The sequence below is a fragment of the Gigantopelta aegis genome, chromosome 14, assembly GCF_016097555.1.
Source record: "Gigantopelta aegis isolate Gae_Host chromosome 14, Gae_host_genome, whole genome shotgun sequence".
Taxonomy (NCBI): Eukaryota; Metazoa; Mollusca; class Gastropoda; order Neomphalida; family Peltospiridae; genus Gigantopelta; species Gigantopelta aegis.
Window position 1 is genome coordinate 2,385,286 of NC_054712.1, and position 21,947 is coordinate 2,407,232.

The following is a 21,947-nucleotide window of genomic DNA, read 5'->3' on the forward strand; positions in this document are numbered from 1 at the left end:
ATGTTATCAACGAGTTCATTGCCCTCAAAAATATAAATAGACACAAGAATTGTGTTTTTATTTTAATTGGGAGTCAAAATATATGTAAAATATCCCAAAATTATGGCCATTTTGAATTTCAAGATGGCCACCATGATCAAATGACTGAAAAAAATGCTACCAATGGATTTCTAGTTTTGGATAGTCTTAAGAATGAAAAGAAATACATTTTACTGACTTGAGCAAAAAAAAAAATGCAAATTTACATAACTGCCTGGACTATTACTTTAAAATTGGGACCGCTGCAGCGATTTAGCTCAATGGTTTGAGCGCTCGACTGAGGTGCTTGGGTCGTAGGATCGAATCTCCTCGGTGAACCCACTGTTTTTTTCCCCGTCCAACCAGTGCCTCATGACTGATATAACAAATATCGTGGTGTGTGGTGTCCTTTCTATGGGAAAGTGCATATAAAAGATCCTTTGCTGGTTTTTCGGTAGGAGTAGCCCATGGAATAGCAACAGCTGGTTTCCTCTCTCATTATCCTTGAGGTCCTTAACCATATCTGACGTCAATATAACCGTAAATAAAATATGTTGAGTTCATCGTTAAACGAATCACTTCTTCTTTTACGACGGCGTTGACGACGGCGACGGCATCAGTGGCAACGACGACATCAACGTTTATGTTTATGTTGCAAATTAATTTCTAATTGAATTGTTAAAATTTAGTATAAATTATTATTATTTTATAAATAAAACCAGATAAGTTATGAATTCGTCTCAATCGACTATTATTTTATTTTTTTAGTTACTTTGTTGTTTTTCAAACGAAACAAATTTATAGTAGGAGAGGTATATAATTCCGCTCGTTCTTAAAGTTGTATAAATACCAAATGTTCTTCATAGTTGATTTAGTGTATTTAATATAAGTGTTTACAATTAGGAAAATAATTTATATCTGGATGCCGCTATTAATGGAATTATAATAACGGGATACGTCAAAAGGTTTTTATTATTTGAAAATCATGATCAAAGTATTCCAGATTTCAACGCAGTGAGATCAAAGCTGTTTTGAGACACCTCCAGCGCATGCAGGAATTGTTCATTGTATTTTTGTAGAGGGTAGATACAAAACATGGGTCGTTCCACATTCCAATAACCCTATCACACCCAAACCACACTATCGGTCCACCGATTTTAAAAATAAAAATTTCAAAGACATGATGTTGTACTTGGACTCATTTTCAGCTATTTTATGTTATTTGTACTTACCTCCGCATTCCAAAATCATTTAAACCAACACTTTAAAAATCACTCCGAAATAAAGCATTTACAATATTTAATTTTTTAAAATTAGTTCCTTTGGAATTATTTTATATGTTCCAGTTAAAGGCTTGGAAGAGGAATGTTTTGTGTTGGGGGGGGGGGGGGGGGGGGGTATTAATATTTTATAAAACTAAAATTAGTGACTTATGGAAAATGTTGAGTGGGTTTCATTTGTAGACCACTGATTAAACAAAGTGCTTGGTTTGTGGTTCCTTTTAATAATCGCATCCCCTTGTTTTTTTAATATGCTAGAGCACACATACCCACACACAAAGATATATATATATATATATATATATATATATATATATATATATATATATATATATATTAAAAATAAAAAATACAAGAAATAATATCCTCTAACATGTTTCATTTAATATCTTCAGAGAGGAATAACTGCTAAATATGACGTCACTACTGCCTTTTCTATACTATCTGAAATTAGTTGTTTTTGGTAACCTCGCGGTTTAAGGTACTTGCTGAGTTCCTGGAGACGTTGATCGCGTGTTTGTATATTAGACACAATCATACAGATACGCCGCGCCAGGTATGCTTCTTCTCGTGTGATTTGGGTGACATGAAGAGAACGAGAGATATTATTTCGTATCCGTTGGCTTGTAGAATATATTGGTGCGTCCATATTTTATAACTAAAGCGTTTAAAAAAGGGATTCTATTTGCATTTGTTTCCATAGTAAATTTTATGTTATTATTCAGTGAGTTAAGTAACTTGTGAAATAGATCCAAGCAATTTTTAGACAAAGGCCACAGTATGAAGCAGTCATCAAGATATCGTTTCCAATTTTTCTCGAAGTATAGCTGAAAGTCTGATCCAAATATATTTGCAATTTTAGTTTCTAATATTTGTCCTAGATAACCTAAAGTGAGTGTGGCATAGCTTGGTGCCATTTTAGTACCCATTGCTGTCACTTTAATCTGTTTGTAGAGTTTCTCATTGAAGTAGAAAACATTGTTTTCCAGTATGTATTTTACGCTTTCTGGCAAAAGTTCGGGATATTTGCTTAACCAGATATATATATATACAGAGAGAGAGAGAGAGAGAGAGAGAGAGAGAGAGAGAGAGAGAGAGAGAGAGAGAGAGAGAGAGAGAGAGAGAGAGAGAGAGAGAGAGAGAGACGGCTCTGATCAATTACCAAAACATTACTTAAAGATCAAAAGAAACTGAAACGGATGTACCGCATCTGCTTACTTTTTAAAACGTTAGATGGTCTTTTGACATGCCGACATCAATTAAAAAGCCGAATCAACAATAAGATTAAAGGGTAGTTATATACAGGGCCGAATCCTGGGGTTAGCAAACCATTCAAACTAAATTTATTCATAAATCTCCATTTAGGCTCTTGCTAAAATACTAAATATCTGCACATTTCCCTGATGTACCCTATAAGTAGCTTATGAATACAATGAATTTGTTGCTGCATTTGACATTTGAATTCATGACATCACACTGCGTCCACCCTTGAATTCGGTCCGGGTACGGCCCTGATATATAAAAGGGTGAGTGCTCCATTAGCTCATTGTTCAAAATGGATTTCGAAGAGTACATGGAAGTGAAGAATTTTATCGAAAAGAAATTTTAGGAGAAAGTGTAGACGTTTCTACGTGCAGAATGAAGTTCTCTATTGTCACGACAAAACCAAATCCCAGCGGGTTGTCATAGTTTGGAAATTGAAAAAATCCTAAATAGTGTTCATATTGATGAGCATGCAGGTCACCTAGGAGTTAACAAAACGTGAGTGTTTATTTATTTATTTATTTATTTATAACTGTCGACAAAGTCGCGAAAAACATCTTATTTTGATTAAATATTTGACAATCCTGATTAGACCAAATAAAAAAAACAGTTGGTGATCGTCCCCGCACGTACCTGAAAACTGCGCGCGCCCCTGAATTATTTTTATTTTTTTACTTTATTAAAAACTGTTTAAAATGCGTCGGGATAGCAGCAATTCAACTTTCGTAAGCACCGTAACGGGTTAAACAGTCCTTTCATCAGTCTAGGGTGGTCCCAATATTAAAATGTCCCTGATAGATCTCAGGGGACCAAGTTTGCTATGGCATTGCCAGCCCTGTACCTGGTCTCCAGGATTTTATAAAGTTTTTCACAGAAAAACATAAATAAATAAAAAAACTCCCCCCTGCCCTGATTTGTGTGATCAAAAAGGACGATCACCAACTTTTTTTTTATTTGGCCTTAGCGTTAGTTTATATTAACCAGATGTGGAGAGTATGATTCTTGTAAGATTATCATAGTTGTTTATCACAAGTAAATAATAGGAAAGGATCCTGTGATGAAGTCAAGAAGTTCATTAATGAATGTGAACAGTGCCAAAGAAAAGGGACGATAAAGAAAGCCAGAAAACCACTCAATCCAATACCAGTTACGTCAACAGCAGTTAAGCAGATTGGGATGGATTTGGTGGGACCTCTTGAAAAAACTGAAAATGGTATGTTTTAAGTATACCACGCTATTTTGTAATCTTTATAGTAGTTGTAAATCAAGAGAATTAGCATGGAAGTTAATATCTATACAATTTTTAAGAGATACATGTATTATTCATAAACTATTCTGACTATGTGAGCCTGAAGGTTAGAGAGCCTTGATTTCATAGACTTAATATGAAGTTAAACACGCACAGTCTGTATTTCTCTATCCGTCTCTCTCTGTCTCTCTCTCTCTCTCTCTCTCTCTCTCAGGGGGCGGGATCTAGTTCAGTTGGTTGAGCGCTCGTTTGGGGTGCCACGGTCGCAGGATCGAACCGCCTCAGCGTAAACTACCATTGGGCTTTTTTCCGTTCCAACCAATGCACCAGAATGGTATATCAAATGCCGTGGTATGTACTGTCCTGTCTATGGGAAAGTGCATATAAAAGATCCCTTGCTGCTAATGGAAAAACTAGCGGATTTCCTCTGACTACTTGTTACGAAAACCAAATGTTTGACATCCAATAGCCGAAAATTAAAAATCAATGTGCTCTAGTGGTGTCGTTAAACAAAACAAACTCTGTCTCTGTCTCCCCCTCTCTGTCTCTGTCTCCCCCCCCCCCCTCTCTCTCTCTCTCTCTCTCTCTCTCTCTCTCTCTAAATATTCATTTCATTTATTTGTTTCGTTTCAGCCAATAATAATTGAAATAAATACGCACCTATGTATACAATGACTATACAATTATTGCCATTTTAACAACTTGTTATATTAAAACAAATTTCCTTTAGGTTTTGAAAAGTGAAATTTTAAATAACTAAATTAACAACGAATTTTATATTACAGTTGTTTAAATATTTTAATAAATTGTATTTTGTTAACATGACTGAGATGAATATGAATGAATGTAACATAAGCGACACCAAATGTCCTGTGTTTATGGTAAGCGATGCATTTTAAGTTCGCAAAATTATTGTATTATACCAAAAATACATCCTAGAAACAATGCAGTAAAACTAATTCTATACGGTTTTAATTTTGAAGGAATATGGCCATTTCGCATTTAGCTTTTTATGTATTTTATATACTTTACTGTTAGTAATGGGAAAACAATGTGTCCAAATTACTATAGGTTCTCTTTTTTCCATTAGTATATGTTGATTGCTGGATAGTAACATGGCATGCAATAGAATGCTTAATGGGATTTTTCTTTTGTTTTGGTAGGAAACCCGATACATTTTGGTTTTCACGGAATACTTGACAAAATGGGTGAAGCCGAGGCAATTGTTGACAAGACGGCACACCGTGTCCTCTGTGTGTTAGTAAAGTTTGTATCGAGCCACGGTTGGCCTGAAGTTCTTATCACAGATCAAGGAAGAGAGTTTTGTAATGATCTGAACGACAGGTTTTGTCAAAAGATGGGAATTGACCACCGCATTGCCTCGCCCTATCACCCACAGACAGGAGGACAAACTGAAAGATACAACAGAACACTGTGTAGCATGTTAGGATGTTACGTCAATGAACATCAAAATGACTGGGACGAAAAATTGCAATATATGCTGTTTGCATACAGAACGGCGGAGCACGAGTCAACGAAGAAGACCCCATTTTTTCTTGTTTATGGGAGATCAGCTCGGCTACCTATTGAACTAGATATACCTAGTGGGCCAGACACTGAATCGGCCGATTTAGCACTGGGAAATAGATGCAAGGCATTCGTTCAGCTTTCATTGTATAGAGCAGAAGCCAAAGACAACATTAAAATTGCGCAGAGAAAGCAAAAACGGTAATATGACGCAAAAGTCAAACGTGTAAATTTCAAAGTTGATGACAAAGTTTTAATGCACAACGCAAGGAAAACCACTAGGAAAGGCGGTAAACTTGGCGCACGCTGGACTGGTCCATACATAATAAAGTCTGTGAACAACAAAGGAACTTATAATTTGCAAGGTGTCAAAACGGCAATTAATGGTAATAGGCTAAAACTGTTCACGACAAGGCACACCGAAGGAAACGAAGCTGTAAATAACACCGACAAAAGTCATGCTATAAAAGAAAATGGTAAAGAACTTCCATTTAAAAGAAGAGGAAATTAAAAGTATATGAGGATGAGTTCATTCAACAGAGGTCAGAGGTTGAGGTTGAGGTTCGAGACCAAACTGAAGAACCAGGAAGCACCAGTATTCGGTTCCATCCAGTTGACAAGGAATGGCAAGCCACAAAATCACCCTTACTTGGTTTAAAAGTAAGAAACGAACACGCGGAGATGGGAATTTGCCGTGAAATCAGGTCAGATGCCTCACCCGTCAAGGTGGTTTCCATGAGAGGTGATGGGAATTGTCTATTTCGTTCATTTAGCTACATATTAAGTGGAGTACAATCCAATTATAAGGTAATTAGAGAGAAATTTGTCAACTTCATTAACGCCAATAAACACATTTTCCAGCAAATCCAGTCGGAGCACTTCCATAAGCATGTAACGAAAATGCAATAAGATGGAACGTGGGGCACAGAGTTAGAAATGTTCGCTTTCGCAAGCATTACAAACACAACAGTGTATGTTTACTGTGTTACCATATAAACCTTTATTAAATACAGGTGAACTGCCATCCCAGTGCGCTGCTTACAGCCAAAACTTGAACGATCACTTCGAATCAGTTCTTGATGTTGAAGAAACGCTGTTTTCTAGACCACCATAAAGACCTATCAAAGATTTTGTGCCATCAAAATATTGGAGGTACATATCTTAGCAGACCTTAACTTCTGCACTGGTGAACAGCCAAGCCGACTCTGATATTTTGAAAGAACGATAAGGAATGGAGATGGTATTTGTCCAGACGTTTAGAGATGCCCCCAACACCATATCGGGTTTAGAGCATGTTGCTAAGGAAATGGATGCAAATATATTCAATTTGCTATGTGACTGGGAGGACCTGGAAGTAAAGCTGAAGTAAACTACACAGACTGGTTTCACGAAAATAATATATATACGGTACATGCAAACTATACACAGAAGCGCGCGCACACCACATACAGACGTACAAACACATACTAACTTCCTAATTGTATTTGTTTAAAGCGTGTCCAGTTTGGAGGGAATGTATCTTGCCAATAAAAAATAAAAGTCTTATAAAATATATAGGCTATGTTTTCTTTTCAGAACTCTGAATAGGTTTTTCAGACTGAAGATAGTTCGATTTGCTGTTCTTGAAGTTTCATTGCAGTAAACAAAAATGAATTTTAAAATGGAAAGTGAAACCTAGAAACTAAATTTTAAAAATGGAAAGTGAAACCTAGAAACTTAATTGCCCAATTATTAGGATATTTCTTAATTGATATTTTATGTCTGCATCATAATAATATCAGTTGTACTGGAATGAGGCAACAAGTCATGTGACAGTTATTTCAATATTGTCTGTTTACCATGTTTGGTATTTGTTTCTGTATGTTGTGTTTCCCTGCAACAGAAAACAACAACAAAACATAGCGGCAAGAATTTTTGTCCTTTTTGCTGTTGTTATAGGCACCTATTTTCCGAATAACTTTTTTTCGTTCATATCTCGATGAACCTAAAGAAATTAAGCCACGCCTACTATTTGTTAGTAATGAAATAAATAAAAAAAAACCTCATATCATCAAATCAGACATTTTAATCAATCCAGGCGTGGGTGCAGAACATTTTGCAACGGGGTGGGGGGGGGGGGGGGGGGGGGGACCCAGTACCCAGTACCTACCATACTTGAGGCCTATGACCTAGCCACTAGTTTTGTTATTTTTCATGGAGTAAAGTTGAAAGTTTGTTTCGTTTAAAGACACCACTAGAGCACATTGACTGTTAATTTTCGGCTATTGGATGTCAAACATTTGGTTTTTGTGACACGTAGTCAGAGGAAACCCGCTACTTTTTCCATTAGCAGCAAGGGATCTTTTATATGCACTTTGCCATAGACAGGACAGTACATACCACGGCCATTGATATACCAGTCGTGGTGCACTGGTTGGAACGGGAAAAGGCCCAATGGTAGACTTACACTGAGAAGGTTTGATCCTGTGACCGTAGCACCCCAAGCAAGCGCTCAACCGACTGAGCTAGATCCCGCCCCTTTCATGGAGTAAAGTAAACATAAGTATTGGCCTAGTCCATTTGTAAATGGAGGGGAGAGTCTTAACGATAAGCAAAGTTATCTTTAGGATAAAATGGTCAGCCCCGTTCGATGCGGGCGATTCGGTGCCATAGGTTCGAGCCCCAGCTATGGCGTGAACAATTTACGGGTATCTAAGTATGTAAACAATGTGCAACAACGGAAACATAATCAAACTTGTTTAAAACATTTTTTTACTCGCATATTGGGATTCCCGTATTGGCAAAAGATGAGGTGAATGCAGAGAATGGGCATAACAACCACTTTCATATAAATGAACACCTCAATTCATATTATATTTGCATCTATTTCGAACTATATAAAATGTCACTTGATGATACTATTGATAGAGGCCACTTTTAAGGTCCCTATGGGTTGTTGTTTTATAGAGGATTGACTGTAAACTTAAGATATTATAGCAAAATAACTTACATAGAAACTTGTTGAAATCCCATTAAGAAGATTTTGTATGATTTCAAGAGGAGTCGTTATTCTATGGGGTCAGTTTTCAACGTGTGGGGGGTCGTAGTACAACGGGTTTTTCCGCTGGGAGTCATTTTACACCGGTCTATTTCCATCTGCGGCGGTGCTGACAGCTCTTGTCCCACCTCCCACCCACCCCTGGGCGCTCCTGGCGTTGTCTGCTGTCGAGTAGTGGGGTTTGTGGAAGCAGAAGGGACCGACCCCGGCAGTTGAGCCGCCGGGTTTTATCCTCGCTGTGCTGCCTTTGATCGCCTTCTCCTACTAATCGATCCACGCGGCTTATTGCCACTTTGAAAATGTCTTGTTCGTTCCTCTATTCACGCATGAATGGTGAAAAGTGAATCATGACACGTGAAAAGTACACTTCTATTACAAGACCGGCACAGGAGGAATATATACATATACAATTTATAACATTCACGTGACAAGATGCTTGATAATAAACATATACAAAGATCAATAAATGAAATTATATAAGAACAAGATGTATAACAAAAATTATAAATACATTAGATACATGTACATATCTAAGAACATCGTTACATACATACCACAGGTTGGTATTCATATCAATATAGATATAATTTAGATATACATTTTTTTTTGGATCTGTTGCTAAAATAAATTAATATATAACCTTATTATCATTCAGTACATGTTTTTATTATTTTTTATTAACTTATTTCCATTGTTTTTGTTTCGATTTACCCTACTTCGCAGAGAACAGTAAAGCGTTCTGGTTACACAAGTTTGGCATGTCGTTCTGACACTGCGGTTATTCGAGGGATGCCCGTCACGTGATTAAAAAATAATAATTCACACCTCTTCACTCCAAATAGCCGTTAATTTTTTCCCAGAACTATGGATCGTCGACATAATTCAATTATTTTAACAAAATATAAACAATAAGTGGGTTGCGGTAGTTATGTAGATGGTTAAATAATGTCCTTTTAGCAACAAATCAAATGTATGTATTTTTAGAAAATACTTTGTTTGGCCATTAATTAGGTCAATCATCTGTGACTGAGTGTTAGACAATTAACTCTTATTTCATTGGGCATCGCAGACGGTTTTACCAAAAATAGAAATTGGATGTCGTTATTCAGCCCTACAATAATGTCGGCTGTTACTGTTGTTGAAGAAAAAATCAGCCTGCCCCCTACAAACATGGGAGCCCGTACACCTATGCAAACTGTGGTCTTTCTAAATGTATATAATAATAATAATAATAATAATAATAATAATAAAAATAATAAAAATTTTAAAAACCTAAAAAAAACGAAAGACAGAATACTGAATAACGAATACGTATCGCGGATAGCCTGTATTCGGTAAACCGAATACGTGAGTGAATCGTTGCAGCTCCAGACGGCACTAAGTAAATTAATAATGTATGGTTCAAAATGACGAAAATTCCACCATTCTAATTGTGGACAAATAAAATTACATTGCAGGAGTCAACAATCAAACGTTTTTACAACAAAAAAAAACCCCAAAACAACAATAAAAAAACAACCAGAAACGGACTTAACCGAGGCTGATGTAAAACAAAAAAGTCATTGCAAAATGATAATCGAATGCGCAATGATCACGAAATTACCGAGGAGGTATTTAAATGTTTAAAGCACAATTTTACATTCTACCTAAAGTACATAAAATTGATGTACCTAGATATATTTTCTCAACTACTTCTGCTTTCTGAAATCCCCATATCTGACAACCATAAAACACTACACTAGATGCATATGTATATGCCACTAAAGACCAGTTAACATAGGTTGTCATGCCACGACCAGAAACGGTCAGGCCCTTTTTAAGGGCCCTATGGGCAACCTAGGGAGACACCATAGTTAACGAGCTACTCTCCATTCACTAATGTCAAAACCTATTAGCTCCGGAACTCTCTTTTTGACTGACTGTTCAAAATTGCGCCCAAATTTCCTCAATCAAACTTGCGCACCTTTTCTCTTTTGGCATAATTCTTGCTCCATTTAAAAGTTCATAGCACCATTACCCCCCCCCCCCCCCCCTGCTACCGACCATGGTCGGGCTGCTGGTGCTCACTTGCACCTGCCAGTGCAGGCGGTCACCCCCCCCCCCCACACACACACACACACACACACCTTTCCTGTCCTGGACGGAGGAGCCGGCCGAGGCCGGCTCTTGTGCCCAAAACAGGCGCTACAAGAGCTTGCTCTGGATGTGCACGTAAAGCCCTATGACCTGACCTGACCAGTTAACATTAGACCATTTGAGACAGCGATAAGAGGCAGACCCCGAATCGCTAGCCCGATTGTAAGTGTGCTACCAATCGCCTATCTCAAATCATGTGACGTGTACTGATCAAATTATACAGTGAAACCCCTGTAAACCGGACATCCATGGGACCAAGTAAAATGTCCGGTTTCTAGAGGTGTCCGGTTTTCAGGGATCTGCATTTACGTAACTACCTTCCCTTCCCCATTAAATAGTTCAGCTTATCATTTATTTCTGTTAATGATCTTTGCAAACTCTGCTTTATAACTCTCTCGCTTCTTGATAATGTCTCCAACTGCTGAATTTTCGATACTAAATTTTTCACCCAAAAATCTTAACGTTGGTTTAGGTTTACTTTCGAAACTTTTAATTATTTAAAGTTTATAATCGTGTGATAGTTCAACACGGCGACGTTTAGCTGGTCGTTTTCTCATGTTGAAAATCGATATGAAAATAAAATGTTACTAACATCTGTTCGACCATGCAAAGCCAACGTTACTTTTGTTTACTCTTTATTTTGCTAAATAAATGTTTTTAAAAGAGCAACAAATGCACACGATAGGAAGACAGTGAATTAAATTCATTGATATTTTTATCGATCTTTGAAGCAAATCATGTTACACGTTTGTGAAGGAATATATAGACCGTAAATCACCTTCGTGACTTAAAACATCTAACCCAAACCCGAACTCGGCTTATCGTAACCAACACAATGCTTGTGTAAATTAAATATCTACGCTGGCGATGGGGTTTTTTGTTAACTGTTTATTGACATGTTGTCAACCTTGCCTACTTAGGGGCGTGTAACTGTGATTACATTGATAATAGCGAACCCGAGCATGTGCACATTACGTGTTCGCAGACAGGTAATCCGGCTGGAGTAACATTAGGAGCATTGACTGGTAGCGGTTTGGTCATTCAGTTTTCATGGGGACGATTTACACTAAATTAACACATTGGGACCGAATTGTTTGTCCGGTGTTCAGTTTAGAGGGGTTTCCGGTTTAGAGGGGTACAATTTAGTGCTAAAAGTGGCGTAAATCACGGGACCGTGGAAAACGTCCCGTTTTGAGGGGATTCCGGTTTAGACGGGGCCCGGTGTTGAGGGGTTTCACTGTACAAAGCTGACGATCAGTAATCGTCGGACTTGAAGTCACTTGTAGATTAAAGGGACATTCCTGAGTTTGCTGCACTGTAATAAAATATTTCTACGATTAAACTTACATATTAAATATATTTTCTTGTTTAGAATATCAGTGTCTATATATTCAATGTGTTTTGGTCGTCTTAATATTTATTTATAAGAAGCTCAAACTGGATTTTGTCTTCAAATAAGTTCGTACGAACGAAAACAAAACATTTTAGGAAATAAAATGAAATTTCACCTAGTATAAATATTAAAATGATCAAAAACACGTTTACTATACAGCCACTAATACTTTATGCAAAAAGATATATTCGATATGTAATTACAGTCGTTAATAATCTTTAAAATTGCAGCAAACTCAGGAATGTCCCTTTAATAGGGGTTTTAAAAACCGGCCACGGCCGAGTGCTCATTAACATGCAAGATAAATCATTAATATAGAAACGAAAGTTAAACGTTTGTTTTGTTTAACGACACCACTAGAGCACATTGATTTATCGATCATCGGCTATTGGATGTCAAACATTTGGTAATTTTTGTATATATTCTAAGAGAGGAAACACGCTACATCCCACAGACAAGATAGCATATACCACGACCTTTGATATACCAGTCGTGGTGCACTGGCTGGAACGAGAACTAGAACATGAACGCTAGCTGACCACGTTGACAGAGTTGGGAAGTTGCGCTCTAAGAAGACTGGGTCAGGATCTCCGACAACCTTGGTAAGGAACATGTCTCGCCTGGTCCGTGCACGTTTGGCGACTCGCTGGGGTTCACCTGTTACTAAAGTACAAATGAAAATTATACCCAGGTGATTTTCCAGTTTTACAGACTAGCTATGAAATTCCCTGGAATAAAAACGATAAAAATGTCAGCATTATCATGACCTATTACGGTATTCAAACAACCGGTACAAAAAATGACAATTAATGACCTGTTATAGACAGAAATATGAGATGTACGTATTTACAATTTTACTGCAAAACATATGTAATTTGAAACAGACTATAACACCCAGGTTGATATTGATTACACCTGACAGGTGAAATCACAAACTTGTACTAAGCTAAGCAGAGGGGTGGTCTCAAAATGTATTGGTCCTTAAAACAACATGTCCGTGTAACTCTGTCATCAGTTTTGATTGTGTTCAGTTTAATTTTTTCCATCAGTTTTACTTTAGTGTCCACCTGGGTATAGTGTACTTTACCCCTGCGTGTGCTGTAACCTCACCGTGGTGCAGGGGTGTAACATTATCTGTGAAAATGGCCAATACAGCACAAAATTGAAATTTTGAGTAAAATTCAGTATCCGTAAAATTCTGTGATATTTGTGTTTTTGTACAGTTGTTTACACTGTTTTTGTTTAAGTCTTGAATTTTTATATTGATCTTGATCATCACTTTATTTATTTGCATTGCCATAGTTTGACACCCAGTAGCCGATGTATTTTTCGTGCTGGGGTGTCGTTAAACATTCATTCATTCATTCATTCATTTTTAGTGTACTTTATGATCTGTAGCATTTGTATACTGTCACCGATTTCTTTCTGTATTCGTTTTACAGTGGGTGGTAGCCTATTTTCATATAGCATTTAAACAGCACGCTGGATAACCTGTTTGTCGAATTCATCAACAATATGTTTGCGACTTTTGGAAAGTTTTAATTTTCAGATAGCCCCTGGGTTTTTTTTTTTTACCTTTCTTTACCACATAACAAATCTGTGCTGCTGACATCCCAACTGTCCCAACTGTTCTCTCAACAACTCTATTTAAACTTATAAGCAATGTCCCTCTCTTATTCTCCAGATGGAAAGAAAGAAAGAAGTGTTTTATTTAACGACGCACTCAACACATTTTATTTACGGTTATATGGCGTCAGACATATGGTTAAGGACCACACACATTTTTTTTAGAGGAAACCCGCTGTCGCCACATAGGCTACTCTTTTTTACGACAGGCAGCAAGGGATCTTTTATTTGCGCTCCCCACAGGCAGGATAGCACAAACCATGGCCTTTGTTGAACCAGTTATGGATCACTGGTCGGTGCAAGTGGTTTACACCTACCCATTGAGCCTTGCGGAGCACTCACTCAGGGTTTGGAGTCGGTATCTGGATTAAAAATCCCATGCCTCGACTGGGATCCGAACCCAGTACCTACCAGCCTGTAGACCGATGGCCTGCCACGACGCCACCGAGGCCGGTTCTCCAGATGGAAACAGGAATAAACAGCTTTCACAAGTTTACTAACTGTAACTGAGACTGCAGGTCCTGTACCATATTGATAGCAGGAATAATACACCTGTCCTTTCCAATACAATGAGGTTAAATAAAATCCTTTATCAGATTACGATTTGACCAAATTATTTATTAGCACATTGATTATATCAACACAACAGAAGTCATTTTGTTGTAAATAAATTTATATAATTATTTTAGTTATTTGATTAAATATGCTGGACTGCTATAGTCTGTTTCAAATTACATATATTTTGCTGTAAAATTGTAAATTTCTGTCTATAACAGGTCATTTATTGTCATTTTTTTTGTATCGGTTGTTTGAATATCGCAACAGGTCATGATAATACTGACACATTTTTATCGTTTTTATTCCAGGAATTTTCATAGCTGGTATATAAAAGTGGAAAATCACCTGTGTATAATTTTGATTAGTTTTGTCTGCTAATAATGATAGATCATGATGTAATTTGATGAAAAAATATTTAATTTATTCTGGCTCCTGGAACTTGAACACCAACAGCTCCAACCGGCATGCCAGAGCAAGCTATTTTGTAAACAGTTTTTCTTACAGCCCAGCATGTGACACATTGTGTGAAATCTCAAGTAAAGAATAATGTTATCTTGCAGTGAGTCCACGTGGCATACAGTAAACGTTCCGTTTGACAGCAGCTCTGAAACACCTAACTGGGTCTGTGTTGTTAATAATTTGAAAACGTACTGGAGGCAGGAAGTAATTGTAAACAAGAACAAATTATCTCTGGATGGCAGACACTGGCAAGGGTCATGGGTGTTTCCAGCTGTGTTCACAGTAACCTTATCCTACACTGAGATGGTGAATCGGGCTCCTTGGTATTGTAGCAGGTTGCTAGAAGCACTTAACAACTTTAGAAAAACAATTTGTCAAACAAAGCAAAGCCTTAAAACCAGTTATAACATATATCTTTATTACACTAATTATTACATGAAATGTAAGTGTCACGGGGATTCTATAATACCCGTAACTGAATGAAACACGAGTCCAAATATCTCTCCTAACTGTATATCTATTAGATCTCTCTGTAACAGGCAGTTATACCCGCTGTGGCTCGTCTCTAGGTATGATCAGAGATAAGATCTTATATAAAGTATATATTATTATAGCACGTTTAGTTCACTAGAAAACACAACAAAAACACAATACACTTTGGAATCTGTATTAATCTACGCTGACAAATGTACTGCCGCAGTAGTTAATTAATAACAACAATAATAACAACCCAGAACTGATCACTTAATTAGTTAATCTCTAGGTGTCTAGTTTACACAATATGCTAATCACTTCACCGTGACACAACACCCACACGTGTGATAATTGAGAACCGCTTCTAGGGGAACTTAATTAATAAAGGAATACAACACTATTCCTAATTGGTTAATTTTTAATTAACCCTTAACTACTCATTCAGTAACCTTGTAACGCAGAATTAATACTGGTACCTATCACAATAAAGACAATAACCTACAGTTTACCTAGGTCTTCTAGGATGACTGGCTAAGCTTTATATTACCAAATACTCGTATAAATATAGAACAGTAAGACTACGAGTTACTTCGTCAGATGACCGAAGACACTGTCTAAATAATATTGGTATAATACAGTATTAAAATATTTAAAGTCACATCAATCACATCAAGGTTATACAACAGAGCAGAAATAATATATTTACCAAAGTCCAAACGGACTAACGTTCCCTGAGAGCCGCCCTTTTTGCTTCTGCTGATAACTCTAAAACACTAGCTATTTATTATAAATCGAATATCGCCTGGGGGTACATCGCGGCACCGAATCTTATCATGTGAGTTTCCACTACGACCAGAGTCTGTATATTTTTCTCTGATCGTCAGACTGGCTGTCGCCATTCCGCGAGCAATCCCCTGACCATAAACAGCACTACCGGAGATATTACGTAACTACTAGCCATATGGCCTCCACACCTGCTCTGGGTGTGTATTAGGCGTACAGCTCGACGACCGTCACGCAAAGGTATTACGTAACAAGTTGCCCATCTGGCTAAGTGCATTTGGAACTGCACACGGTCCTCTAAAACAATTAATATCGCCACAGGCGAAAAGAAATTAAGAGCATGTACCATCACAGTAAGCTCTCATACCAGTTATAACAGATATATTTAATCCACTAATTAAACATGAAATGTAAGTTATCAGAGTAAACTGCACCATATCTGTAGTGTTGAGATACTGACTGAATTAATAATGTTAATTCAACAGTTAAGATGAGTTATTACGTTTAATTATTTTTAATACACAGTAATTTAACGAAACAAAATGAATACAGGGCCAATAACTATATTCGGCATTTTTCCTTAAAAGTTTTCATTCGTTGTAAAGTGTCTACGTTCTGGCATGTTCTAAAAGAATTGTTCTTCAACTTAATGATTTAAACAGCAATTTAGAGAGAATAAAAAAAATATATATTTACAACCAACGTGTAATGATTCCTAGCAGAATGCGCATTTTCTTAGGTTTTACAAAAATGCACAAAAAACTCTTCGTGTGCAAAGTGTTTGCATGTAACATGGGTCAGATGTTACTGAAACAATGTTTAGACGTTATCTGTGATTAAAACTTACTAAAATAATATGACATTAGCAAATAATTACCACAAGTTTATTGACCCTTAATTCATTTTGTTGAGTACATTTTAAATATGCAAGCAATACTACTAAAGGTAACTGTGTTGAAACCAAAATCTATTGATCGATATACTTTAAATATGCACTGGCGTATCCGGGTAGCCAGGGATTGAGGAAAAGACGACCTTGCCTACAATCTTTAATGTACGAGTCCTGGGCACTGGTTGGATTACGATAAAAGCCGACTGGGTGCACTAAGGGCAATCAGTGATATATCCCATCGTATTTACCTGTACTACTGAACTATGCTGACATCGATGATATACTGCATGCGTATACAGGAATGAACTACTCTACTAGTCTTATCATATATACATTGCAAATACATTGCGGCAAATGTAGATTAAAATTAAGACATTTTCAGGTATAGTTTCATATTTTGATTGTCAATGTTTTGAAAACATTTTAATTTGTTAATTGAATAAAGATTGTTGATTAAAATATTTAATAACTTGATGCTATAATAATGATAACAGTGAATGCCATTAAGTACAATAAGACCAGGTGTAACAAAATATCTCAATACAGTTTAATGCATTCGTCATCAGCATTGAGCTGGTGCGTGATTAAATACAATGTTTCTCTAATGCGCTCGTAAAATGATATACATGTACACACACACATTTTATTTAAACACACTATAGCAGTAACCACTTTGTTATAATGACCAGAGATCCCTCATCATCGGAACATCTGAAATGTTACAATTATTCCAGTCAATGTAGTAATATCTAGATATTTTAGCCCAGAAAATATGAATGTGCATACATTTCAACAACTACAATGAACAATATTATTATTAATATGCATATTTATTTTATGTCATTTACATAAAGGGGTCGCTTCTTCTAACCAATTAGTTATAATATGAACTACCATAAACGGACTCTGATTTAAAGAACAATGCTTGACCTTTATCTACTAATTAATTTTCAACTATATGTCGAATATTATATAATGTCTATAAAATATACAATGACTAGAAAAGTTACAATCCTGTGATGATGCCTTCGAAATAATATAAACTAATTTCCCTCTATGCTAAGTAAATTAAAACATTTTATTGCATATAGTCATACAACATTTATTATCTTTGGGCTGGGTTAGGGTTAGGGTTAGGGTTAGGGTATTGTAGCAGGTTGCTAGAAGCTCTTAACAACTTTAGAAAAACAATTTGTCAAACAAAGCAAAGCCTTAAAACCAGTTATAACAGATACATTTGTTATACTAATTATTACATGAAATGTAAGCTATCATACCAGTTATAACAGATATATTTATTACACTAATTAAACACGAAATGTAAGCTATCAGAGTAAACTGCTCCATCTGTAGTGTTGAGCTACTGACTGAATTAATAATCAACCGTTAAAATAAGTTAATACGTTTAATGATTTTTAATATATAGTAATTTAACAAAACAAAATGAATACAGGGCCAGCAACTATATTCGGCATTTTTCCTTAAAAGTTTTCACTCGTTCTAAAGTGTCTACGCTTTGACATGTTCTAAAACAAATGTTCTTCAACTTAATGATTTAAACTGCTATTTAGAGAGAATAAAATGACAAATATATTTACAATCAACGTGTAATGATTCCTAGCAGAATGCGCATTTTCGTAGGTTTTAAAAAAATGCACAGAAATCTCATCGTGTGTAAGATGTTTGCATGTAACATAGGTCAGATGTTACTGAAACAATGTTTAGAAGTTATATGTCATAAACATTTACTAACATAATATGACATTAGCAAATAATTACCACAATTCTACTGTCCCTTAATTCATTTTGTTGAGTACATTGAGCACATATGTGCACTGGCGTATCCGGGTAGCCAGGGATTGGGCACAAGAGAACCTTGTATTCTCGAATATACCTCTTTTTTCACAATACCAACTTTCATAATGCATGTCACCCCATAACATGTGTAAAAGCAGTGCCCTCTATCTCCACTCCACCCCCAATAAACAATCCTGGCTACCCTAATATATATATATATATATATATATATATATATATATATATATATATATATATATGGCATGGATGGGAACGAAATATTTAATGGCACGTCAGCACATGATATTTTTAATACCTTCTAGCCTATACTTGAACAGACAAAAACGATTCCTAATAAAACTCGCTATTTTATTGACACTGGTACTCAAACATGTGTTATTCTTAGTAATACACTGTAGGCGAAACGCAAATGGTCAACAGTCAAATTCACAAAATTAGATTTCATTCTTGATAATGTAAACATTTTGTAATAAAGCATTTATCTGATAAAAACAATGTATCGATTTACTCAGGCAACACATATAACGTGTGGTACTTTGCATTTTATTTTACCAGCAAAACGTAAGGTGTCTCATGGCATTTGAGATAAAATAAATGTGTTAATTAGAAACCCCCAATTTTGTAGAAAGTAAAGTTTGTATTTTTAAATTTTGTCTTAAACAAATGTCAACCTCAGGTGAACTGTAGATGCATTGTAATTGTACATTAAATGGAATTAATTTACTGGGATAGTTTTAACATGGTATGTGCACAAATATTTCACAAATTGCGTACTAATTATTAGAGTGATTATAAAAGTGTTTTGGTCATGTTGGATTCTGGTTTTATGTTCTACTTGTAGTATTATTAGCACCAGTGTACAGTACACACAGGAGAAGGGCTGGTAGGTGTTTTACTATGGCTAAAGAATTGTTAAAATCACCTGTTCAGTGCATTGGGTTTTTTTTAAATCCTCAAACTCTAGGCGTTTGGTGCATGTGGATAGTTGTGTATCAACTTTTAACCGTTATTTTTGTTCCCCTAAGAATTCAATATGGCGGAGGTGGGAAGGTGTGTGTGTCCCGTGATCGTGACTATGTGGATCTACAAAACAAAGCTGGCTATGACACAGCACAACTCGAAACGAATCCGGCAAGTGATATCTTGAAATCTGAGCTGGATTATTATCTTATTATCTTAAGCCAGTGTTTTTCCGCAACGTTAATTTTCAATCCAGACCCCGGCAACCTGATCTGGAAGTTGTTTAAACCATAGATATCATAATCTTTAATGTGCCAGTCCTTGGCACTGGTTGAAGTAAGATAAAAGGCGATGATTATAATAATGATAACAGTGAATGATATTAAGTACAATGAGACCAGGTGTAAAAAAATATCTAAATACAGTTTAATGCATGCGTCATCAGCATTGATCTGGTGCGTGATTAAATACAATATTTGTCTAATGCGCTCATAGCATGATATACATGTACACACACGCATATTTTATTTAAACACACTATAGCAGTAACCACGTTGTTATAATGACCAGAGATCCCTCATCATTGGAACATCTGAAATGTTACAATTATTCCAGTTAATGTAGTAATATCTATATATTTTAGCCCAGAAAATATGAATGTGCATACATTTCAACTACTACAATGAACAATATTTATTATTAGTATGCATATTTATTTTATGCCATTTATATAAAGGGGTCACTTCTTCTAACCAATTAGTTATAATATGAACTACCATGAACGGACTCCGATTTATAGAAAAAATACTTGACCTTTATCTACTAATTTATGTTCAACTATATGTCAAATATTATATAATGTCTATAAAATATACAATGACTACAAAAGTTACAATCCTGTGATGATGCCTTTGAAATAATATAAACTAATTTCCCTCTATGCTAAGTAAATTAAAATATTTTATTGCGTATGGTCATAAAACATTTATCATCTTTGGGCCGGCATCCTTTTTACAATAAACAATTCCCAGGCATTTTCATTTTAAATTGCAACTTAAATTTATTTTTTATATAATATTCAAATTGTCTACAAAATACAGATATAGCTAGACCATAATTTTTAACTAAGGTTGTTTCATATGGGAGCCATGTTTAAAAAAAAGAAAGAAAAAAAGAAAGAAGGAATTTTATATTTAATGACACACTCAACACAGGTATGTGGTGTCAGACATGTAGTTAATGACCACAAATATATTTTAGAGAGGAAACTATGGGTAACTATTTTTGTATTAGCACCAAGGGATCTTTAATATATGCGTCATCTCACAGACAGGATAGTACATATCATGATCTATAACACCAGTTGTGAAGCACTCGCTGGAACGAGAAATAGTCCAATGATTCCACTAACAGGGATCGAGCTTAGACTGACAGTACACCAGGACAGCACTTTACTACTGGGCTACGTCTAGCCCCCGGCAAATTAATTTAATTATATTATTTTTTCTCTAATACACATAGTAATTATTCAGACTGAAATAAGGGAAAACAACTTTCCTGTTTAACTAGTTTCTTTATGTCTCTGTTCAGTTAATATTTTCTCAACTGCGTGTTTCTTCTGTAGAACTAAATGAACTCTTCAATCACTTCTGATTAAACTATTTACATAACCGGCATTTATTCAGCAACTAGTTAACAACACACACATACATCTAGATGTCTAAGCACTACACACTTCTAGAGAGACAGAATAAGGTAGTGCTGAAAACATGGTTTTGCCCTTTTGTGGAAATGGACATAAAAGATAATTGGTTTGGGTTCTGATGTATAAAAGCATAAATAAATGATTGATTTGAATGAGACATTGTGAAAAGATAGTACACATTCCCATGATGCTGACAAGGTGATTAACTAATTTTTGTGGGCCCCCCTTCAAAAACTAAACACCGAGCAATAATCGTCCGGTTTGTATCGTACCAAGCACGCAGACGCTTCTACAAAGCCCGATCCACATTAAAAAACTACGCCACTCCTGAAGGAAGCAAGATTTTCATTAACGAAGATATGACTAAAACTAAACATCATCTCTTCATGGAAAGTGTAAAGCTCCGACGAGAAGGCAAACTATTTCAATGTTGGTCAACTGATGGCAAACTCTTTGTTAAGCATACAGAAGCGGGAAAACCAGAAATTATTCGTAACCTGGATCAGCTGACAAAATTTCTGAAAGGGAAAGTATGCTTACCTGGATCCCAACAGCAGTGACATGTTTTTCGTCTCACCATGTAGGTCACTGTCGCAACGACAGTCCCACAAACACCCGAGTTGTGGACTAATTTGTGTTGCCCTATCTATGATCTGCGAATATTAATTTAATTTTCAAATACTGACGATGTATGCACACACGAGGGATACGTGACAGTTGAAATACATGTATTAAGTGTGTGGTGTAAATAGACAATTTGTCATGACAC

At 36.1% G+C, this 21,947-nt stretch overlaps 1 protein-coding gene across 1 annotated transcript in view; it reads right to left on the bottom strand.

The window, feature by feature from the left end:
• Positions 1 to 5,870: 5,870 nt before the first annotated feature.
• LOC121388386 (probable glycosyltransferase STELLO1) overlaps positions 5,871 to 21,947 on the bottom strand; it is a 49,663-nt gene continuing 33,586 nt past the window's right edge. The window contains exon 4 of the mRNA XM_041519688.1: positions 5,871 to 6,110. Coding sequence (XP_041375622.1) covers positions 5,871 to 6,110 — 240 coding nt within the window. The remainder of the gene's footprint in view (positions 6,111 to 21,947) is intronic.